The 24321-nt window shown below is 29.9% G+C and overlaps 7 protein-coding genes and 2 long non-coding RNA genes across 11 annotated transcripts; 6 read left to right on the top strand and 3 right to left on the bottom strand.

The window, feature by feature from the left end:
* Positions 1-247: 247 nt before the first annotated feature.
* org-1 (optomotor-blind-related-gene-1) lies at positions 248-4037 on the top strand. Its single transcript, XM_035085750.1, has 4 exons — positions 248-543; positions 1078-1412; positions 1496-1747; positions 3441-4037. The coding sequence occupies exons 1-4, from the start codon at positions 333-335 to the stop codon at positions 3927-3929; spliced, it is 1287 nt and encodes a 428-aa protein (XP_034941641.1). The 5' UTR covers positions 248-332; the 3' UTR covers positions 3930-4037.
* Positions 4038-4925: 888 nt separating this feature from the next.
* LOC118068417 (uncharacterized) lies at positions 4926-7206 on the bottom strand. Of its 2 annotated transcripts, none has more exons than XR_004690511.1 (3): positions 7142-7206; positions 5357-6229; positions 4926-5270 (listed from the first exon to the last, which is right to left on the bottom strand). It is a non-coding gene; the product is annotated as an uncharacterized lncRNA (long non-coding RNA). The 2 variants fall into 2 exon arrangements; XR_004690509.1 differs by lacking the exon at positions 7142-7206 and adding an exon at positions 6306-6440.
* A 284-nt stretch (positions 7207-7490) lies between these two features.
* Es2 (ess-2 splicing factor homolog) lies at positions 7491-9389 on the top strand. Its single transcript, XM_035086934.1, has 2 exons — positions 7491-8902; positions 8989-9389. Exons 1-2 carry the CDS (start codon positions 7758-7760, stop codon positions 9281-9283), a joined length of 1440 nt encoding a protein of 479 aa, XP_034942825.1. The 5' UTR covers positions 7491-7757; the 3' UTR covers positions 9284-9389.
* A 470-nt stretch (positions 9390-9859) lies between these two features.
* On the top strand, positions 9860-12059 carry LOC118069493 (uncharacterized). Of its 2 annotated transcripts, none has more exons than XM_035087662.1 (4): positions 9860-10381; positions 10453-11084; positions 11163-11499; positions 11577-12059. In XM_035087662.1, exons 1-4 carry the CDS (start codon positions 9945-9947, stop codon positions 11980-11982), a joined length of 1812 nt encoding a protein of 603 aa, XP_034943553.1. In that variant the 5' UTR covers positions 9860-9944; the 3' UTR covers positions 11983-12059. The 2 variants fall into 2 exon arrangements, with proteins under 2 accessions (XP_034943553.1, XP_034943545.1); XM_035087654.1 differs by having other exon boundaries at positions 10453-11090.
* Positions 12060-13332: 1273 nt separating this feature from the next.
* Positions 13333-14886, top strand: shams (glucoside xylosyltransferase 1 shams). The gene is made up of 2 exons (XM_035087698.1): positions 13333-14073; positions 14155-14886. The coding sequence occupies exons 1-2, from the start codon at positions 13630-13632 to the stop codon at positions 14821-14823; spliced, it is 1113 nt and encodes a 370-aa protein (XP_034943589.1). The 5' UTR covers positions 13333-13629; the 3' UTR covers positions 14824-14886.
* A 609-nt stretch (positions 14887-15495) lies between these two features.
* On the top strand, positions 15496-18141 carry kermit (PDZ domain-containing protein GIPC-like protein kermit). Its single transcript, XM_035087709.1, has 5 exons — positions 15496-16331; positions 16528-16858; positions 17153-17249; positions 17320-17699; positions 17773-18141. Exons 2-5 carry the CDS (start codon positions 16532-16534, stop codon positions 18010-18012), a joined length of 1044 nt encoding a protein of 347 aa, XP_034943600.1. The 5' UTR covers positions 15496-16331; positions 16528-16531; the 3' UTR covers positions 18013-18141.
* Positions 16494-17159, bottom strand: LOC118069556 (uncharacterized). The gene is made up of 3 exons (XR_004690640.1): positions 16956-17159; positions 16742-16843; positions 16494-16664 (listed from the first exon to the last, which is right to left on the bottom strand). It is a non-coding gene; the product is annotated as an uncharacterized lncRNA (long non-coding RNA).
* Positions 18142-18644: 503 nt separating the features above from the next.
* SCOT (Succinyl-CoA:3-ketoacid CoA transferase) lies at positions 18645-21700 on the top strand. The gene is made up of 8 exons (XM_035087674.1): positions 18645-19204; positions 19298-19681; positions 19758-20183; positions 20262-20370; positions 20456-20672; positions 20764-20975; positions 21105-21305; positions 21579-21700. Exons 1-7 carry the CDS (start codon positions 19115-19117, stop codon positions 21293-21295), a joined length of 1629 nt encoding a protein of 542 aa, XP_034943565.1. The 5' UTR covers positions 18645-19114; the 3' UTR covers positions 21296-21305; positions 21579-21700.
* On the bottom strand, positions 21542-24305 carry LOC118069488 (ATP-binding cassette sub-family G member 5). The gene is made up of 6 exons (XM_035087639.1): positions 23943-24305; positions 23540-23773; positions 22904-23479; positions 22603-22825; positions 22309-22523; positions 21542-22229 (listed from the first exon to the last, which is right to left on the bottom strand). The coding sequence occupies exons 2-6, from the start codon at positions 23736-23738 to the stop codon at positions 21562-21564; spliced, it is 1881 nt and encodes a 626-aa protein (XP_034943530.1). The 5' UTR covers positions 23739-23773; positions 23943-24305; the 3' UTR covers positions 21542-21561.
* Positions 24306-24321: the final 16 nt, after the last annotated feature.

Below are 24321 nucleotides of genomic sequence, written 5' to 3'. Positions count from 1 at the left end.
CTGTTCGCAGTATACGTGACCCTTGACGATGCTTAAACTTGTCGGATATTCGGTCATCTTCTTACAACCCGCCAAAATTTAACGATGATTTATCACAATTATTGAGTATTTATTTTATTAAATTTTTTTTGTTATTTTATAAAAACACATCTTGAGTGACAATTATGTTAAACTGTTGTTGAAACTTAGTGTTGTGTTTGTTTTGTATTATTCATTCAACAAATGATTAAAAGTGGTGATAAAATATCTTCAACATTGTAAAAAAAAACTCGAAGCATTCAATGATTGATATAATTTACTGATAATTCATTTGTGTGATTTTATTTTGGATTATGGAAATGCAACAGCAAAATCCAAGACACATTAACACTGATTGTTGCTATCAGCAATGGCCAATGCATCATCAACATCATCAACATCACCAACAACAGCAATCTCATCATCACCATAACAATAGCAATAACAGTAATAGTAATAATAATAATCATCATCAACAATCACAGCAACAAGTGCCGATTCCTTCACCGATGCAACAAATGGAAGGTAGGAATTATTTAATTTATAAAGAAATTTAAATTAAATATAAGATTAAAAGATGAAGATTAGAGAAACGTCGGATTACTTCAATTTAAGGAAGAAGCTCTTCTTTTTTTTCTACCTAAAATATATATTATTTTATTAGGATGAATTATTATAGTAATAAGTTGACTGTACATGTTATTAGTCAAGTCGTGTAGTAGAAATAATGAATTACTTTTTGTAAGATTTCAAATTAATGTAGCCAATTTTAAACCTTGCCAGTTACATGAGTCTTGTTTTAGCTGACTGAAATTCGTTTGTTCCCCAGCTGCACTTAAATTGTGACTTCAAGTGATTTCATTGCATTCTCAAAAAGATAAGACATGCAAACATATAGGTACTCAATGCCCAAAAAAATACCATTCTGATGTTTTTCACTGTTCTTGAGTTCTCTCTCTCTCTTTTAATTACAACAATTCTATATCTAGTTTATTTTAGTAATAAATATTTGATATTTTATTAATGATTGATGAAACATCAAATTTAATTAATTTTCAGCATGCTTGAAAACGGCAGGAAGAGTAAAACGATCACGATCTCCAGACGTTCCTCTTTCATCTAAAATATCTTCTGCAATATGTTTGACTCCTGAATCTCACAATGACAATAATAACAATCACCGTCGGAACGACAATGTATCAGGGTCATCTTCATTATCATCAACTCCATCATCGTCTTCACCAATAAATAGCAATTCTAAAAGACCTCTTCATCCTGCACTCCTTGGTGTCAGTGCTGCTCTTGAAGCAAGACCTTTATGGGAAGAATTCCATCAGTTGGGTACAGAAATGATTGTTACTAAAGCTGGCCGACGAATGTTTCCAACATTTCAAGTAAGTTTCTACCTAGAAACCAATATAAACAATTATTAACATAACTAACAATTTAAAAAATATTAATATTTGTGTTTTAATAGTGTCGAATCTTTGGGTTGGAACCAAACACTGATTACCTTTTGATGATGGATTTTGTGCCTTGTGATGATAAGAGATATAGGTATGCTTTCCACAGTAGTGCATGGGTCGTCGCAGGTCGTGCAGATCCAGTATCACCCCCTCGAATCCACGTGCATCCTGATAGTCCAGCTAACGGAGCTCATTGGATGAAACAACCCGTGACATTTGATAAACTGAAACTTACCAACAATCAACTTGATGACAATGGCCATGTAAGTACAACAAGTGTATATTTTTTAAAATATTTATTTATAATAAATTAAAATTAAAGTAAATATGAAGATTAGAATGAATTCATAATATAAACAGGATTTATTCAAGAAAAATCTTGCACTGAAAAAATAAATCGTTAGATAGATAAACTTAAGAGCTTAAGCATAAAGTAGATGGTTGAATCGTACATTATGTGTCTCCACGTGTTTGTCGTTTCGGGCGAGTTCTTCTTAATTGACCTGAGATATGAGACACCGTTGAGAGCACTTGAGAAAAATTATAAAGCTGCCACGCGTAAATCTAATCGTATCATACGTAAGGACTATTTTTCACTCCAATCATTCTTCTTCATCTAACAAATTTTTTTTACTATAGTTACTTACTAAATCACGATGTTTATTTTTTTCTAACCAATAAATTTAATTTTGTATAAAACAACTAAAATAAATAATGAAATATTTTGATTTTATGGTAAGTAAATTATAGTTTGTTTAAAAGCCAACTTCATGGTAAAGAGTCATTAAAAATTTAAACGATAGTTATTTTCAGATCCATGATATTTTAAATAAAACACTTGATGCTTGATTACTTGGTCTACTTTTCAATTTATTGGTGTAAAAAATAAAAATTGCAGTTTAATTGTAAAATAATGATAGGTTAATTCGATTCAAGCAATTGATTTCCATGATGTCTTGATCACTTAGGTTATCGTTGATACGTTACGCTATATTCTATCCAGTAAAATAAACCATTTGCCCAAGAAGAATCATGGAATTCCAAGTTTTCAGACAAGACAAATCTTCACGCCTCCCCTGTCTTTTTTATCTATATTCTCCTTTTTTTCTTAAGGCTTTCTCGAATGAAAAATGTGGTGTACACGAGAGCAAGTCAATCGACCCGTGAAACGCCAGCAAAAAAAATGTATATATATATGACTTAACGGGTTTTTGGTAACTGGAGATCAACATATAGATCCTACTGTCATGTGGGTTGTTTTTTTGGAGACAATTGTATTATTTCCGGATTGTCATGTTCTGCTATAACTATTTTGATCATTAGGTAAACCCAAACATCAAGTTTCTAATTAATTTGATCATAGTTTAAAATTGGAAGATCCTAGTAAATCGTAGAGAATCAATTTTAAAAAGGTAATTAGTTAGAAAAGGGTATCATTAATAAAGAAAAAAAAAAGTCAACTTCAATGAAGCAAGTATAGACATTAAGGAAGTAAATAAAGAGTAGAAAGTGAAAAGAAGGATATATGCACATGAGGAGGAAGAAACACGACGGGGGGCGGTTACAATGTTTGACAGACTGAAGAATCCCAGTGACTAATTAGTGTAAAAACTAACTTCGGAGTCGAGTGAACAGCAATCTGACACCCTTTTTCTATCTTACTCCAACTCATCTTCACTCTGTAAGCATGGCATGGTGTTTGAGGACAACACACGTGCTTATATTGGCTTACCACTGTCGCACACGTGGTAACTGTGAATCCAGAGATAAACGCGTCAAGAATTTAGACAGTAGAAACACCATAATACTTAGCATTATCTGTTCAATAAATGAACGTTTTAACCCTACCTAACTTGTGTGGTCTAGTGTTATTTTTTATACATTTATCTAAACCTGATACCTAATTGTTATCTTATCAATATTTAATTAGTACATATTTATTCATTTTGATTTCAGATTATTTTAAATTCCATGCACAGATATCAACCAAGATGTCATGTTATTGTGGCTCCATCACCTCCAGGAACTGCTCCTGATCCACGAACTGAAAATTTCAAGAGTTTTACTTTCTCTGAGACACGATTTACTGCAGTTACAGCTTATCAGAATCATCGAATCACTCAATTAAAAATAGCCAGTAATCCTTTTGCTAAGGGATTCCGTGATTGTGAACCAGATGAGTGTGAATCGCCTAATTCAACGCCACAACATCCTGCTAAAAAACCAGCCACCGCAAGTACAGCAGTTGTTCCGGCTAATTATTCATCAGTTCCTGCAACACCAATTACAACTCCAGAACATCACCATCATCATCATCATCAGTTTTATGCTAATACTCCATCACATTGGACATATCCAGGCCATCATCAAACAAGTCATATCGTTAATTCTGGACACTTTTCAACTCATCATCCACCTGGTACCTCACTATATAGTCCACGATAGTATTTTACATATTATAATGTTGATTATATTTTTTATCTAAGATAAATGAGATCTAATACTAAAGTGCAACTATGTCAAAGAATGATACCAAAGTGAATGTAGTACTGTTAAAACTATACAAATTTAATATCTATTCATTTGAAATGTATGTAATTAAATATTTTTACATTTACAAATTTAAGATTAACTATGATAGTCATTTAATTTAAGTATTTCATAAAATTATTTATTTATTTATTTCTTAACAATGAAAATTATTTAGATTTATTTTTCAATAGTTAACTTGTTTTATTTCTTGATGTTTTTCTATTTATCATCACAATTTTTCAATTATTTTGAAAAAATTATACTGAAATGATAATGATATATATATTGAATGAATTGTACTGATAGTAGATTACTCTGTAGTTAAAAGCTGAATGTAATCAAAAAATGATTTTTTTTATTGAACTTAATAGACAGTTATGGCATTTGTGAATAATACCATCAAGTATAAAACAAAGTGCCTTTTGTAGAAACAAAGTGCGTCTATTTATGTAGGGTGTTTCAAATGCCAAACGAGCCAAAAGTTCTTCTCTCTCTCTTTCTCTGAATCTATATAGATACAAACGTAAACGTGCCGTGACAAACCCCTTTAGCGTGCGTTAAGTGCCTTAATAAATTATATACACACCAAGTTCCCACATTTAATTGTGGTTATATTATACTAACCACGACTTTAAGACACTATGATAAATTATAAGGAAAAAGTATTATGTATTACTAATTGTATCTGTTATGAAAAATTACTATATTATAAAATATAGAGCAAATAAATGATATATTTCAGTAAAAACGAAACAACTTGTTGTTATTCTACATGACAATTGTATAAAAATTACCAAAAGATTATATATAAAGACAACTTAAATTAGAATTTAATTTGATGCAATTATTTCAACATTTTTAAAGTTGGAAACATCTTTCATGTCTCTTCAAAAGTTGATGTAGTATGCATCAAACATTGTATATAAATTTGAAGCACTTGAAAAAAAAATAGAATAAGATAAGAAAGAAGACTATAGAATTGCAGTCACCGGACGGAACTTTTTGAGAGCTCATAGAATAGAACGGGATAAAACTTGAAGCATTGGAGGAAACATGTTGTGCGAGTTGACATGAAGTGGCAGTGATTGATGCGAGCGTGAAAAACAAGTTTATGTAAACATATTAGTGTCTCAACTGTTGAGTGTCCAAGAGGATGGCTACATCAATGTAATAAGTAATTAATCTCAGTTTCGAAAATGTTTGTAGTAAATTTGTTAATTATTACCTCAATATATTTCAAATATTACTACACATCTGTAAAAAAAAAGTCAAATATTTTTATTTTTTCATTTTAAGAATCTGTCGATCAAAAAAGCATTGCAAATGTCAAAGAAACTTACAGAGATGCCAAGAAGTTTAGTGTTGCATGACGCCGTCTAGTCATAAAACCCGTTACTTTTACTCGATATTTTCTTTCATCTTGCCAAAATATATGCTGACCTAACTTACTACCACGAGACTAAATACTTCACTTAGGTCTTAGAATATATATTATTCTTATGTTAGTAGTAACATTTAACGGCAAATAAATAAAATGGCAATTGTAAAAAATCAAAGGATGCGCACTGAGTTCCGGGTATAGTATTAAATGATCGTTTTCACTCTTTTTCTTCCCTACAAAGGCATCAACATTATGTTCAAAAATTTCACTTTCTTCTTTTACAGACATCTGTCTTTAAAATGTTGGTCAAAAATACATACAAATTAGTGCTAATGAAATATAACTCCAAAATGACAAATATTCATTTTCCATAAGTTGATTTGTTATTTATTTTTCAACTTGAATATAGAATTGTATGATCTTGAAAATTAGTAGTAAAGCTTGCAAATGCTGGTAAAGGTTGTCATCGAGTTCTTAGGTTGCAGCAATCATTTGGTTCCGGCCCATGAAATATAACGAGACGAGATGAATTCGAGAAACACCGGAATTGTATTAATGGTATATAGCCACACTGATGTAAAGAACGAAAGTGTGTAGATTCTTTAGCGATCTTATCCTGGCGAGCGTCGCGACGCCAGTGTGAGTTCGTACCATAGATATGGTTGCAATGACAGATTTACAGATTCCAGCCTCCGGCTTCTACTTCTTCTTCGTCTTTTTTCACTTGTGAATTCTTTGAGTGTATGAGTAGATATAGAGTGAGGTACTTTGAATCTTCATGTAGCAGAGTATCAGAGACTGAATAGAAGTTTATATACTGCAGGAAGGAATCCTATAAGAGAAAAAGTGAGAGTTACTTCGTGCATGTCAAATCACACCTCTTGTGTTTATGTTTTACAGTTGAATACTTTTAAGTCTCTTCCATTTATTCTGCAAGAGTTGAGTCCTTAAAGTCAATGATAAACACATATGTGTTTGTATTTAAAATTTATTATTTTTATTTTCATTTTAAAATGATACTCATTCTAGAATGAAAATATGTCCTCGTATTCTTGTCATCAAGTTCCGTTTTAACGAAAAAAAGGAAAAATAAAATTTGTAGATCAAAAGTTATGATTAATGAGATGATGAGTTTTAGGAATTTATTAAAGGAAAAAAATTTATAGTAACTCTTTTGGAGTAAAAGGCTATAAAATATATATTTTATGTACACTGTTTGTTGATAAAAAAAAGTTGTAGAGTAACAGTGATGATTAATGTAATGGATTTCGAGAATTTTACTCCATAGAAAGTATCCATGTGTATATGTTCTATCAATCAATTCACAAAAAATAATCATCACCATAAAATAATCTGATTCATTTAATTATAACCTCAAAAATTTATCAAATACTTTTGATTAGAATGAAATATTTGCTTGTATAAAATCAATTATTTATTTAAGAAAAATTTTTAAGATATTGTTTATTTGATGTAACTTTTAGAAAAGAAAAGTTAAATTGAAAAAAAGATGAAATAAAAAGAAGGAAGGAAAGTATCTATCGACACTGGAGAGTTACTCTGGTCCATTATAACTCGAAGACAGACGTTAACCGGGATTAAGAAGAAGTTTACATTACTGTCATGTAAATAAGAAGGAACAATACTAATAATTTAGTCTCGTTAAGATAAAAGCAAAGTGATGTATAAATTAAACAGTGTTATATATATTATTGATACATTAAAGAAAGTAATATAACATTACCTTCAGAAAAACTATTGAAATAAATAATGATATTTTTGTTTAAAATATTCTCTTCAATTTTTATTAAAATAACATCACTGAATTATGATAAATGAACATTTTTACAGTAAAATATTAGTTATTTAATTATCATACATATATTTTACATTTATTAAAAAAGTTTTACTGAATTTTTAAGATAAAATGTGTTGGAGAAATAATCATGTTTATTTCAAATTTTATTTTTTACCACTAATGCCATCTATGTAATACCAACTGAATAGAGTACATTTTTATCGACTACTAATAACAATAAACCGAATGATAAAAAAAATTTCTGTTTTGTGACGTATTATATCAAAAATGGCGACGTAAATAAAACGATATGTGAATAAGTGATGAATATTTAATATTTTTACGAAATACTATGAGTATATAAAGATATATTTGGAGTGTCAATCTAATTTTATGACCACGAAAAAACAATAAATCATTAATTTCGCAATATTGTAAGCTGTACATTTGCAAAGTCGATCAAGAAACGTATTGTTGTTAAATCTAGGTTATTTCGTAGTTTCCCAGTTTTATTAAGTATTTTAATTGTTAATGATGATATAAAAATTGAATAAATATAAAAATGGGTTCACCAATGGACACTCCTGGCTCACAAGCTCTCGAAGTGGCGAAAAGTATAAAAGATGTGGTGATATTCAAGAAACCAACAGGTCCTGTGAAACGTAAAAAATATCAACCATCAATTTTGGATGAAGATACGTACGTTGAAAAAATTGGAGAAATAATTCAACGAGATTTCTTTCCACATCTAGAAAAATTAAAAGCTCAAAATGATTATTTAGATGCATTAGAGCAGAATGATGCTAAAAAAATGCGTGAGCTCTATGAAAAATATAGTGCTGGAACTCCTTTAACTGAAAGAGTAGCAAGTCCAGCTACATTTGAAACACCTCTACGAGAAGATAGTTCATCAAATATTGATCATATTGAATCTGAGCATGCCAAAAAAGCTAAAACAGATACGGAAAATAATCAAATAGGTCTAGATTGTTATTTAAATTCCCATACGAGTGAAGACAATGCTAGTTTTGAAGAAATGATGGTTGAAGCTGAAAAAAAACAAAGAATCAAATACTCATGGTTATATGATATGGAAGAAAATTCTAAATCTCTTGAATTAAAAAATAATACTTTATCAATTACTAATGACAAGGATAAAACATCAAAAAAACCACTTAATCTCGATACTTGGAGTTATAAAAATAAAAATTATATTATGTATATACCTGATGGTGTTGAAATTACACCAGAAGAAAAAATTGAATTAGCAAAGAAGAAACAAGAAATTGTTCATGTAAATACAAGATTAACTGTAAATCCTTTCAATGAAAAACAGAATAAAGAGACGATAAATGAATTGGCGAAAATTCAGTCAAAAGTAAATGATGGAAAAATTGGAGTAGACGGTAAAGAAGTCCTAAGAAATCCTACTCCAAGAGTTAATGGATTTAGTTTTGTTGCTACACCAAGTCCAAGACCAGGAGAATGTGAAAGTCCTCTGATGACTTGGGGTGAAATTCAAGGAACTCCTTTTAGACTTGATGGAGGTGATACTCCATTATTAAGATCGAATCAAGGACCTTCTTTCAGGATGGCGGAACCGCCGAAGAGAGAAAAATTGGCATTACAGTTGGCAGAAAAAGCAGGAGAACGGCATAGAGATAGGAAAAATAAGGCTTTAGAAGCTGCAAGAAAATCTTTTGCATCGTAAGTTTTAATAGATATTATAAAATATTTGCAATTTATTATCCTAGTGTTGATGTTATAAAAATAATTTTTAATAATTATTACAGACCATCACCCAAGTGTTCATCAGCAATAGAAAGACTTAGCACAATGTCACCTGCAGCAAGAAGATTAGCGACACAGAAACTTAAAATACTTGGTACACCAAGTCCACGAAGAACTCCATTAAAATCACCTTTAATAGGAGTGAAAACAACTAATTTAACTCCACGTCATGTGACACCTTCAGAATCACCGAAAATTACCTTAGAATCAGAGAATAATTTGAAAACTAAAGAAACTGTACTTACTGATAATTTATTAAATTTACCACATAGACAAAGAGCTTCTGATTTTTTTTAATCAGCAACTTGATGGATTTTAAATATCTTTTTTATTATTAATATGTTTTCTAACACCAAAAATCTTGATATGAACTTTATAGAAATTATTAATTCGTTGTATATATTATTAATAAAAATGAATTCTTGTAAATATTAAAGATGTTTTCTCTTTTATGTCTTCAGAAATTCATAAAACTTAATTCAAAAAACAAATTATTGATGTTAAAAATAGTAAACACATAAACAAAATATTGGAATATTTATATATTAAATAAAATTAATGTTTATAAATTATAAAAGTTTTTGTATTTAAATGAGTCATAATGATATTTGAAACCTATGTCACAATGCGCAATGTGTCAATGCGGAAGAAATTTATTTCGTTAAGTTGAAGTATAAATTTTGTTTCTTTAAAATAAAAATCTCCAAGAAAATTTATAAGGAAGTGATCTTCATTTCCGATTTACTTATGCACATGTATGGATATTCCTGTAATTATTGCAGACGTTTTTATTATTATTACAACATAAGAAAGGCAGCTCAGAACCATATATAAGAACTAACAACTGATGTTGATCATTCAGTATCTCATTCAATATTCTTTAATCAGATCATACGTGAATGAATTATATTTAAAAAGTAACATTTAATAGTGTAAGTGGAAATAAAAAAACCTCAAGATGACGAAGATTTGTGATTTCAAAGCAATTTTTTACATTTTTGTTGTTCTATTCATTGCGACTGTTTCAACGCAAAATCTATCACCAGCATTATGTGGAGGATTGCATTCAGGTGTGGATCGGTGTAAGGAATGTTCTGATAATCAAACAGTGCTAGTAAAAGCACAACCATTGCCAAAACCTTTTGTAATTGACTCAACTACGAGTCAAATGAATCAAATGAAATCACGTCCAACTCAAGCATGGAGACGTGGTTTAAAACTTCTTCAAAACCGTCTTCGAGTTCCCACCAAACGTCATAGGCCACTTCTAAGGAACTTAGTGGTACCGGAAACGGAACCTATCGGTTTTGAAAGAACTGTACAATATGCGCCTCAGATTCAACAAGCCCAAGTAAAAGTTCCAAGTGTCGACCCAAATGTTAAACTTGCTCCCAGGTAACATAAGGATAAATTTTGAAAATAAAATTAATAATATTTGACTAATTATTTTTTCTGGGATATTATAGATTTCATCCAATTGGTGACCTCTGTTATAAAAAAGGAAGCAAGCCAGAACCAGTTCATAGATTAGCAGAAACAATGATCATAACTCCAGCTAATCCACCAAAAATTGAATGCTACACAGAGTCATCTCCTGTGATGCCTTTAGGTTCTGCGAGATTTAATACAATGTTACAAAGCCAAACAATTTCTGGTGATTCTAATAGTCAAATTCCACAATTATTAAGTGGATCTTCAGTAACTAATTTCGGACGTCAACGAACTAAACTTAATAATAAACCAAGAGGTGGTTTAATTAGCGTTGATAAGACAATGAATACCAACTCTGCTGGTAGTGATATCAGAATGAGAGGTCTTGTAGTCAATCTTAACGAACAAAATTCGAATCTAGTTAGAACAAATAGATTCAGGTCTAATATGATGAGTTCTGGATTTATGGTTAATAATCCAGTGAATAGAGGATTAAATGTCTATTCTGGAAATTCAGCAGTTGTTGGAGTCGCCCCACAAATAAGTGGAGTTCAAAAAACATCATATGTACCAAGTCCAAGAACCTTCCTATTTGGAGGCACTGCTGTACCACTTAGTAGGAATAGCGACGCAGGGTTTATTGTCAACAGAGGCAACATAGAAAATAGTATTGGTATTTAATTCATAAATTTAAAAGATTCCAACTATTTTATTTAATTGTATATTATTTTTTATTCTATTTTAGGAGCTTTTAATGAAGAATCCAGTCAACCACCTTCAATGGACAGTCCTGCTGATTTAGTATCAGTAGCTTTGTTATACAAAAATAGGATAGAATCATGTAAACAAGCAGCTGAAAATGTTGGAGGCATTAATCCTATTTCAAATGCAAAAATACCTGAAGGAAAGATATCGTATGGTCCAGAAACAATACCTATTAATGGTCAAGTAGATGTGATATCAAAAGAAATTCCAGAAGAAAAACTTCATGTTTCTGAAAAACCAGTTATTGAATTGAATCTTCAGAAATCTTCAGACACTTTACGTTCTTTTGAAGGACCAACAAAGCCAGTTACTTACAAGTAATCTTTCATTTTTATTGCTATACTTAATCATTGATTTAAGTTCTCAATGACTTATAAAATGTTCTAATTTTCAGCGAATTAGGTTTTGTAGAAAAAACATATGACACTCCAAGATTCCAAGAAAAATCAGTAGTTTACGAATCACCTGTAATTAATCCAGAACAAAGTATAGATGAAGAAGATTCAGATGATTCAGAATATAACATTCGATATCCAGTTGCCTCGAGAACTATCGTAGGAGAACTTGTCCGAAGTGAACCTATACCATCAGAATATGGACCTACCAATCCTAATTTTCCATTCAGTCTTTTGGATAAACCTGCTTATCAACCAGTTCAATCATGGTCCCAAAATATAAATGAACAACCAAAACTACGGACTTATTTGGCAACAAATAAAAATGTTGGCCATTTAATTACGAATACTCCAATGTTGCCACAATCTAGGAATCCAGAAATTTGTTATTGTAATAGGAAATAATTATTTAGACAAAAAATTGTTAAAAGTCAGTGTAAAACTAGAATATTGTTTTAAAATAAATTTGTTTGAATGATAAACTGCATTTTTCAATAAGAAATAGAGTTACACACATAAATATAAGTTAAGATCAATCATTTGAGACGATGATGATAATTAAGGCATGATTTTTTTCCTGTTCCTTAGTGGATTGATTGCCCTCTTCTTAGCTTTGGTCAAGCATCCGATTAGTGAACTGGAATAAATGAAAAGAGAGGCAGACGAGGGGCTCACCCTGTAATTTAACCTTAAATATCAATTCATTCCAGAACTCGTAGAAACAAAAATGAAGGTAAAACCGGAAATGGCTATAATTTCAGCATAAATTATGCTCGGATCATAATTTTGACTACATCAATAGAAAGCTCTTGCTCTCAGGAATCCATTGATATGCTTGTGGTCCACGTACCTCTCATAGATCGTGAGTTATCGGTGAAAAACGAAGCTATACTGCAGCGGAGCATAGAAAAACCTTTAAACGCTCATAACTCGAAAACTAAGCGAGATACGGCATTTTTGACGGGGATATCCTATAGGGGGAGCCTAATTTTTTACTTAGGTCCAGATCTTTCATATGAGCCCTTGATCAATCCCGTAGCATCATTGGCATAGAAGTTATGCATATTTTTATGTTTTTCCGTTTTTCAGAAATATCTCCTGATTTTACGAACCAAATACAGTCAACTGCCAGTGTTTGGAAACGGTCTCGTCCCGCTCTTGCCAATGACATCCTTAATTTTATGATCCAAGCATAATTTCGATTTTTTGCATTTTTTGAGGTTAGAAAAACAAGTTTTCCAACTTTGATGATTGGGGGTTATTCTGTACGTTTCATAAGAGTACTCGCTCTGTTCGCAACATGCATAGAGGCTATAAAACTAATTTGATATTTTTGTAATAGCTCAGTGTTCAAGCCTATCAATGCCTTTTTTTTTTAATTTAATTAATTGTAATAATTAAAATTTTTAGGACAAATATCACATGCAATCACGCTAAATGAGAGTAAAAGAGAACACAAATCTTATCTCTTTACTCTCTTAGATTAAGGGGGCGTGGCTAGAATAAACCGTTGCAGCGCCATCTCTTGATGGGTTTACAGAAACGTTAATGTTGTGACCTGTGATTACCGACATGTTGACCCAAAATACCGACATTGTTGACCGAAACTTCGTCCGGATTTTTAACACAGCATTGGACTTCTATACTGTTCTCTCTTCTCTGTTTTAGCCCCGCTTTGAATAATTCTAGATTAGAAACTCGATATAAACAAATCGCTACCGCGGTCGGCAATTACTCTTATGGTATAGGGAAGACATTAATGAACACGAGTGTATACATAAATGTTGTGTCTACAGTGTATTTATTAAATAAAAATAGAGAATTGAGTTGTCAAACAATCAGTAATAACGATGAAAGAATGGAATATTTTATCAAAAAATTAAATATTTATTATAAAATATTTTAAAACACTACAAAATCTAGAATGGTCACTAATGTTTGTGGTAGAATATGACTCCATTAGATAATATATTTTCAATTTATTCTAAGTGTCAACATGATCAACATTTTCTAAGATTTAGCTAAAACTATGCCATTCGTAAATTGATCATCATGAAATCAGTATATAGATTCATTATTATATTTATTGTTTTTATTAGTTTAGTTATTTTTCTCAGTTTCTCTAATCAATTTTCAAATCAAATTTATGATGAGAAAAAACCTAAAGAATCTTCATTAATATCAAATGTGCATATTATACCTGATGCTGATGTTCAAGAAGTTACAATATGTGTGGTCGTTTGTGGTGACAGATTGGATGAATCTCTTACAATGTTCAAATCAGCTCTAATATTTACTAAAAGACAATTAAAATTGATTGTTATCACAGAAAACAATTTAATAGATCATTTTGACGAAAAACTTAGTGAATGGAAACTTATGACGAATAATTCATTCACATACGTTTTGAAACCAATCAAATTTCCTGAAAAAAGTGATGCTTTAATGTGGAAAAAATTATTTAAACCATGTGCTGCTCAAAGACTTTTTCTACCGGTATTTATTATTACATTAAATTATTTTATAATTACTTACAAAATATAATAATAAATTATCAATAATTATCCTTTATTTTAGACCGTACTCAATGACACTGATGCAATTCTCTACGTTGATACTGATACGCTTTTCTTAGCTCCACCAGAAATAATTTGGGATGAGTTTAAGAAGATGAATTCTACTCAATTAGCAGCTTTAAGTCCAGAACATGAAGATCCAAACACTGGATGGTATAATCGTTTTGCTAAACATCCATATTATGGTAAACTTGGTGTAAACTCAGGTGTTATGTTAATGAATTTAACACGAATGAGAGAATTCAGATGGACTGATTATGTGATTCCAATTCATAAAGAGTATAAGTTGAATATAACTTGGGGTGATCAAGATATAATCAATATCATTTTTCATTATCATCCGGAGAGATTATACATTTATACATGTCGCTTTAATTATAGACCTGATCACTGTATGTACATGTCTGTATGTACAGACGCTGAAAATCATGGTGCTTTAGTTATTCATGGGTCTCGAGGTACTTTTCATTCACAAAAACACCCTCCATTTCGGGCTGTATATCAAGCAATACAAGAATATCAGTTTAATACTGACAAATTTGAAAATTTATTTGTACCAATGCAAAATTATTTAATGATGGAGGATAACTCAAATTGTGGGAAAGTTAGAAAAGTATTTATTAAACAACCTGAATTACATTTAAGCAGGAACAAATTTATTTCTCGATAAAATATGATATCATTAAAAAAAAAAAAATTTTTTTTCAATGCTCAAGTATATTATAGTTTGATTTTTTTTAAATTATTTGTTTAATATACAATGATGAATTGTAACTGAAAATTATTAATCAAAATATTTCAAATATGACGTATATTTGATATCCATAAAACTATAAAAATAAATTTATTAAGATCTGAGTGGTGCCTTTAATATTTTCTAATGCTGTGATTATTTTTATAATTATGTTAATTAACATTTTTCAATATTACAAGGTATACTTTCATATAAAAAACTTTTTTATAAAGTCATTATTTTCATCTTGAATTAATATTATTATGTAGATGGTTTTTTTAAAATAAAGAACTATCTTTATGGAGTAAAAGTAATAATTAATTATAATTAATAGTATTTTCTTATTTGATATAATGAATAATTAAGAAAGAGTTGGGAAAATTAACATAAATTAATGATGTATAGTAACCCAAATAATTTTAATGTAAACTAGAATTTTTATGAAAATGGAAAAATTCATTTAATTATTTATATTAAATGATCAATGTTGATTAAATTTACAGTATCACAATCGATTTTAAAATTTTTCTATTCTAATATGTGTATGATTATAAAAAAATAATGTATATATATTCTCAAATATTTCTCTAATTATATATAATGAATGTAATTATGACTTTTGAATAATATATTGAATTAAGCACTTATTGCTTTGCAATAATTTCACAAATGTAGCAATGCGAAGTGATAAATAAGTATTACTTCTAATATTTTCTATGCAATAATAATGATTGAAAAAAATTAGTAAATTTGTTTAAAAAAATAAAGTTTAATGGAATAAAGGTACATAGTGAGTATGAAACGGTTGAGAGCATAGAGAAATTGAGAGGGAGAGAAGTGAGGTATATCATCAGGAAAATAGATGGTGGGGAATCTAAGTAGATTCACGAGAGGGTCACGAGAACTCAGTTCTGTCAGTTCGATATATTGTTCTCCTTTCGTAGTACAACAATGATGCTAAATATAATTTGGCTTAAAAAAAAAATTTGTTAAGAAATTCTTTCATGTACTAATTCATCAGTATATATATGTATATATATATATATACTATAAATTATTATAATATTTCACTTTCACATTTTTTTTACAAAAAAAAATCATTGTAAATGTTTATAACTTTTGAAAGTTAATTATATTTATTATTATCGAGTTATTATTATGTACGATATTGTTATGAGTAATAAAAAGAAGTTTGTTAATTATGGAAAAATGTGATTATCGAACATGATAACATAGATCCCTGATAAATAAAGGATCCTTGAAGCGATAATCTCTGAATAAGCGATAAGGAGTTGAGCGTTTTATTCACAGCTTGTTTCAAACAAACTGTTGTGAAATTACGTGTTGTCTACGTGGACTGATATGAGAAAAAATCTGACAGTCATAAGTTGTTGTTTTTTGTTATCATTAGCATGACTTATTGTTGTTTCTATTAATAATTAAAGGTATGTAATAACAATTAATCATAATAATATTTAATAAATTGTTAATGATTACTTATAGTTAATATTAAATTAATTATTTGTGTATAGTAATGTCATATGCTATGATCATTATCATTGTTGATAATATACATACTCGAACGTATAATTAGAAATAACTTTGTATATCACAAAAAATAATGTATTTGAATGTTTACAGAACAATGCCTCTATTTAAACAAAAAAATTCTTTAAAGTCATCGGTACCGTCATTAGAGAAGTCAAGTAACGGTGCTAACTACCATGAAGATCATGACACTGTCAGTGGAAGTAACAGCAACAACAACATTCACGGTGCTGGAAAACGAAACAAATTAAATAATCAAGATCAGACAACATCAGCTGAGGATAATCAAAGTCAAAGCAAGACTCACTTAATTTTTAGATGCCAACTCGCACATGGTAGTCCAACAGGTTTTATCTCAGATTTTAGTAACGTCAGAGAACTTTATCAAAAGATTGCCGAGTGTTATGATCTACCATCAAGTGAAGTGAGTATTGTAATTAATTTTTCAATATTGTGGAACGTTGATTAATATCAGTTTATAAAAAAAAAAAAAAATTCTACATCATTTTTCATGGACGTACCGGATACACTGGTCATGGTTCATGATCCTTGTGACGCCCGGATATCCCCTGGATATGAGAGTTTAAACTATTTAACAATTCAATCTAAACAAACCAACTCACTGTCACTATATATTGATGCCTCTTGAAATTATTTTTATAGAAAACCATTGAATATTTATTTATCTTTTAAAATTAATACATTATTTTTGTTTCAGATTCTATTTTGTACATTAAATACTCATAAAGTCGAAATGTCAGAGCTACTCGGAGGACAGATAGGATTAGATGATTTCATATTTGCACATAAAAGAGGTACAAATTAATTTATAGAATTAATGTTTTCATATTATCATCATTATTATTGATATTATGATTATTGTAGGACAACCGAAGGAAGTAGAATTAATTAAATCAGAAGATGCTTTAGGATTAACGATAACCGATAATGGAGCTGGTTATGCTTTTATCAAGCGAATAAAAGAAGGTTCTGTGATTGATAAAGCAAAAGTAATCCAAGTTGGAGATCATATAGAACGAATAAATTCTGAAAGTCTAGTTGGTCGAAGACATTTTGAAGTAGCAAAAATGTTGAAAGATATTCCAAAAGGATCAACCTTTACTCTAAGGTTAATTGAGCCACAAAAAAGTGGGTTTGGGAGTATCGGACCACGAGGTGATATGAAAAAAGGCAAGAAACCAGGATATGGATCTGGTAGAGAGACTCTGAGATTTAAAGCTGATGGCAGTACTCAAATTCAAGCTGTAAGAAGTTATTTTATTGAATAATTTTGATCATCTGATTTTAATGATAAAAAATAATTTTTTATGCTTAAAGGTGGACAAGGCATCAACAATTGGAGTAGAAAAAATAAATGTCATACTTGAAAGTTTTATGGGCATTAATGACAATGAATTAGCAACACAAATTTGGGAACTAGCTGAAGGAAAATCAAATAGTATGGATTTTGCAGAAGCTATTGATAATTCTGATCTTGAAGCTTTTGGTTTCACTGATGATTTTGTTATTGAATTGTGGGGTGCTATAACAGATGCTAGAAGTGGGCGTTTTCAATAGAAAAATAATTACTAGGATAAAATTAAAAAGAATGATAAGAGAAATTAAATTATGTGTAATCACGAACAAAAATATGTCTGCCATATATGTTCATTAATACATTATTGATCATTACACTTTCATAATGATGTCAGTTTGTACTTAATTTACACTATCATTATTAGAGTGAAATTACTATTTTTTTCTAGTACACAATATAATTTTGATTTTTTTTTCAATTAAAGAAAAATGACTTATAATTGTTAAAACTGTTGTTAATATTAATGGACACTACTTATCATTTTTTTTTTGTCAATGTCATTTACTTAATTGATATAGTGTCAATGTATAGAATAATGTATTATTTCATCATTAACATTGAAACTGTTATTTCTATTTTTGTATCGATTGAAATATATAATGTTTATTATTTATTAAACAAATTGTAAGATCTCGAATGTAGGAAAAATCTACATTTTTTCATCTTAATATATTATCAGAATTATGATACTTTGAGAAATGATAATAAAATGTTAGTAAATAACATTGTTTGAATAATAGCTTAAATATCTCTCATCACTCAAAAAGAGAAAAAATTGATATGCATACATATTTCACCATTTCGAAATGTTATAACCAAGTGATAAACAAATCTTGTTGATAAAGAGTTTCTTACACTTTTCATAAACGAAATGTACCACCAATATAAGGGATATTATTGGCATTTGTTTCTTAATTAATCAACTCAAATACTTGTTTACAATTGATTTCATACAATATACAGAATAATAAAAGCACACACTAACAACACGTAAAATTTAACCGTGAATATTAAGTACATATCAATAATATAAACTGATACAAATTGCAAAATTATTATCAAAACTCGTGAGTTATTCAATACAGCAGTAGAAATGTAAGAGTAGTTGATGAGTAGTGGTATTCATGTATATAGCAGTGTTACATATATGTATGTAGATGTATATATATATATGTGTAGGAAGGGTATACGCCGCTGTAGCAATCGGTCTGTGTTATTTATCACTCATCAATCAGTTAAGAAGAGAATTATTATAGCAGAATTTAGGAAAAATTAAATTAAATTTCATTTTATTCAATAATAATGGTGTTGTCCATCATGAAATATGGAAATATATTCATTAAAATTGCTGCCGGTTGCAGACCTTCACGACATAATTTGCAAATTAACAAGGTAAAAATTGTATAACCTCTAAGTAAAACGACGAAACTTTTATTTATAAATTAACTTGAATATTTATATATTTTTTAACATTAATTGTTACAGATATATGCAGTTAATTTTTCAATAAAATCTGATTTACCTCAAGAAGAAGAAAATACTTCAAAATTACCACCACCAGTTGGAACTGAAGGGAAATATTTCAAGTCTGTTGATCAGGCAATATCGGATATTTCTGATGGAGCAAAATTATTAGTGGGTGGTTTTGGACTTTGTGGGATACCTGAAAATTTAATAAATGCAGTTAGTAAAAAGGGAATAAAAAATCTAACAGTAGTTTCAAATAATGCTGGAGTCGATGATGCCGGTTTAGGAATACTTTTAACTCGTAGACAAGTGAAACGTATGATTTCTTCGTATGTTGGTGAATGTAATGAGTTTGAAAAACTTTATCTTGGCGGTGAGCTTGAATTAGAATTAACGCCGCAGGTAATTGTTAAATATATCTAATTTAAACATAATTAATAGTATGATAAATTTGACTCGTATCCCTTTAATTGGTTAGGGAACATTAGCAGAACGAATTCGAGCTGGAGGTGCTGGGATCCCAGCATTTTTTACACCTACAGGATTCGGAACAATTATTCAAGAAGGAAATGTTGTTATTAAATATGATAACAAAGGAAATGCAGCCATATCTGGTGAACCAAAGCCTTCTCAAATGTTTAATGGAAGAAATTATGTTATGGAGACTGCTATTACTGGAGACTTTGCATTAATTAAGGCATGGAAAGCTGATAAAGCTGGAAATTTAATATTTCGAAAATCAGCTAGAAACTTCAATCCTACCATGTGTAAAGCAGCTAAAATTACCATTGTAGAAGCAGAAGAAGTTGTTGATATTGGACAATTAAATCCAGATGAGATTCATGTACCCGGCATTTATGTAGATCGTGTATTAAAAGGACGAAATTATGAAAAACGAATCGAAGTAAGTAAATATTTAAAATTTTTATCATTATCTATTATTCAGAGTAAATAAATGTAAATAATTTTATTTTATTCGTAGAAAATTAAAACTTATCAGTCAATGCAAACAACTAAGTCAACACCAGCTAGTAAAGCTAGAGATAGAATTATTAGACGAGCAGCCCTAGAGTTTAAAGACGGAATGTATGGTAAATAAGAATATATTTACTTATTCGATAATGAATTGAACCATTGAGAATTTTTTTATTCATTATTTATGTTGATGATTTTTAGCTAATTTGGGAATCGGTATCCCGATGCTAGCTGCTAATTATATTAAAAAAGATATGAATGTAACTATTCAGTCTGAGAATGGAATTTTGGGACTTGGACCTTATCCACATGAAAATGAAGTAGATGCTGATTTAATTACTGCTGGAAAAGAATCAACTACTGTTGTACCGGGTGCTTCTTTTTTTAGCAGTGATGAAAGTTTCGCTATGATTCGAGGGTAAATTTTTTAAAAATATAAATCATTAAAATTACTGTGCAATTAAGAATACGATTTTTGTTCATAATAATTATAAATAAATTTTTATCAGTGGTCACATAGATTTATCGATTCTCGGAGGTATGCAAGTATCTAAATATGGTGATTTAGCTAACTGGATGATCCCCGGGTCAATGGTAAAAGGTATGGGTGGGGCAATGGACTTAGTTTCTGCTGCAAATACAAGAGTAGTTGTGACGATGGAACATAAAGCTCGAGATGGTAATCCAAAAATTGTAGAAAATTGTACTCTACCTTTGACAGGTAAAAAAATAAGAATGTTCTTTTTATAATTATTATAGTAATTAAAAACAGTTATTTATAATGAAGTGAATATATATAAATTAAAAATGACGGCCCTGAATATGTTAATGAGAAAACATGTTTTTTTAGGTCAACAATGTGTTGATTTAATCATCACGGATCTAGCTGTTTTTGAAGTTAATCATGAAGAAGGTTTACGATTAATTGAATTAGCTCCTAACATTGATATCAGTGAAGTAGTTAGTTCAACCGGCTGTGAATTTTCTGTGGCTGATGATCTTAAAGTAATGGAACAAATTTCGTTGGATGATGAAAGTTGAATTTTATAAGGTGATCATTTGTTATTTTATTTTTTTGAATAAAACTTTTTTATTTTATATATCATTTGTTATTGAAAAATAAACAATAAAATTGTTATCTTTTTTAAATTTATTCTTTAATTTTTTTTAGTAAAAAACAGATAATAAATACAATATTGATGATTAATAATAACATTAATAATATAATATAAGAGATTTATATTTGTAAATTTCATGTGCAATAAAAAATATTATTTTGTACAGACTTTATAAAATAATGAAAATTATTATTCACGAAATTTAGCCTTAACTTTTGCGGGAAGTGGAAGAAGATAAAGAATACTGTTTAAAATTACGAGACCAAGAGCGAAAGCTAAAGAGATAAGCAAATTTAAATCAACATTTAATACTTGCGATATATTTTCCCCTTCACGAGTAAATCTTTCAACTAAATAAGAACGACCGTCAGGATATCTACAAAGTCCAGGAATTCCTGGACATGAAAGGCTCTCATTGTATGGTAAGTTTGAGAATGTTGGCATATCAATGGTTAATTGATTGATAGCTAAAGATGAATATCTTATCGGTAATGCTGTTGAAACAGCTGCTAACCAAGTTGGTAGATTTCGTAAACTTCGAACTCCACCAGAAGCAAGGACCAGAGAAACCAACGTTAAATACAATACAGCAATTGCACCAGTGAGAGGTCGTTGGATTACCATAAAAAATGCAATCGTTATTTGTTCTGCAGCTACGTAACTCGCCCAAAGAACTCCTGAAGTGTAAGCCCATGAAATAGCATCTAGCTCTAAAATAGGCACTAGAATTCCAACGGTTATGGCTGTGGAAATAAAACTCAAAGGAAGACTTAAAAGTGTATACGATGTTAAAAACATTGCTCCACCATATAATCCTTCTCTTTTTTCCTGATAATATCTTGCACGAAAACCTGGAACTAAAATTCATATGTCATTATTTGAATATTTCTTCTTATCTATCTAATTAAGAATAATAATTAATAAATTCTCACGTACACAATAAAGTTGTTGTGGCAATTCCAGCGATATAAAACAATGTTAAACAATTGAAAACAAGGCCTCCTGTTTGTAAAAATATTCTCGATTGCACAGGACTTGAATGTGAATACAAAATACTTAACAATGCCAAACAAAATGGCAATAATAAAATACGAGCCGCAAAATGACCAAGTCCTGATTTATTAAAGGAAAATGTTGCAGTCATGCCTCGCCTTTAAAAAAAAATGTCATATTGAATTTTAATACTGTCAATGATGAATTTCTTTTTCTATTTTTTATTTTGTAACTTACAAATATAAAGCTAATAGTGTTGAAAAACATCCGGGTTTAATACCACGACCTAAACCTTTATGTAAATATCCTACAGGTGTTTCTTTAACGCTAGAAGGACCTTGAGGTGCTTCTTTCATATATAACCCACCTTCAATTTTAAATTTTTCAACAAGATTTGATATTTGTTGGTTTGACTCCAAAAATCGTTCTCTAGATCGTCGATCAACTGTCGAAAGGCACACTAGAAAGATAAAAAAACAAATTAATTAAAAAAATATTATAATTTTAAAAATACTTAATTTCAATCTCGTAAACTTACAGTAATACATTAAAGGATTCTCCAATTCAGGACAAGGAAATCCAATATAAGTGAAGTAATCTAACATACTTCTAGTTGGTCCTGAATAAACAACTGCTCCAAGACATAGAAGTGTTACTCTGCTGACAAAAGGCAATACATCAGATCTTGGTGTTTCCATCGTTAATACAACAATAGATCCACGTCGTGTAGCATAAGACCAAAGCATTGAAACAATTAAATAAGTATTCAAAGGATCTGTATCCCAAGTGGGTTCATCAAGAAGTAAAAGCATTGGATCTTTTGCCAACTGAACTCCCAACATCAATCGCCGATATTCTGGTTTCGTTAAATCATTGACTGATCTATTAGCTACTTGAGATAAAGCTAAATCTGCAAGAGTTTGACGTACTCGTAATTCTCGATTATTCAGATTAGCTAACCATGTAGCATAATTCAAGGTTTGTCGAACTGTTAAACTTGGTAATAAATAACATCGGTGAGATACATATCCACCATGACGTCGAAATAATTCATTCGTTAACAGACTTCCTCCTAAAGTTATTCTTCCTCTAGTTTCTCCAACTGCTCTTCCAGCTATAAAAAAAGAATTATTTTAATAAAAATACTTTGATAATAAAAAGATCATTTTTATACCAATGACATCTAGTAGAGCTCGTTTTCCAGATCCTTTAGAACCAAGTACTGCTAATACTTCTCCTCCATGAACTCGTGCAGACACATCTCTTAATACTGCAGTAGGTTCAGACTTTGATATACAACTTCCTCCTTCCAAAAGAACTGACGTAGAATGATAGACATTTGAAACATCTAACGTGCACTCATGTATTGTCATTTTGAAGATTTTATTCTTTTTATTTTATTAGTATTCTGAAAATGTAAACAAAAAGTGTTTATCAATTAAATGCAAATCATTAAATCTCTCCAACTGGTATGTCATAAATATGTAAACAGTAATTAAACAGCATATAATTAAAAAAAAAAAAACACTTAATTTATTATAAATAAAATTAATTTGATAAAAAACAAACTATTTTACCTGAATTTTAGTAGATAATTTTATTTTATAAATTCATATTAAATAATTTCACTGGAGAGTTTTCTAATTAAAAATAGTCTCTGATAATAAAGTTGGAGTAAAACCAATGAAAACTGAAGAGAAGTGAAAAGAGAATTGAAGCGATACAAGCTGATGCCAGTTGTGGCTACGCCACTCAACTCGTATCGGTGGGGAATGGATACCTGTGGATACCTACCTTGAACAGGGAGTTAACTTTTGTGGTGGTTATGCCGAGGTGAATGTCTTCCCTTCTTATTAAAAAGTTTGACGTGTAGTGGGGAACCTTCGAAGGTGCACAGGATCCAGTGAGATCCAAATAGAGAGAAGAACCAAGAGAGAAAAGGAAGACCGATAGAAG

This window comes from Chelonus insularis, unplaced genomic scaffold (assembly GCF_013357705.1).
Source record: "Chelonus insularis isolate UGA/USDA-ARS -01 unplaced genomic scaffold, ASM1335770v1 contig_128_pilon, whole genome shotgun sequence".
NCBI lineage: Eukaryota > Metazoa > Arthropoda > Insecta > Hymenoptera > Braconidae > Chelonus > Chelonus insularis.
Note: the sequence above shows the minus strand (reverse complement) of the source record. Positions and strands in the feature narration are given on the sequence as shown.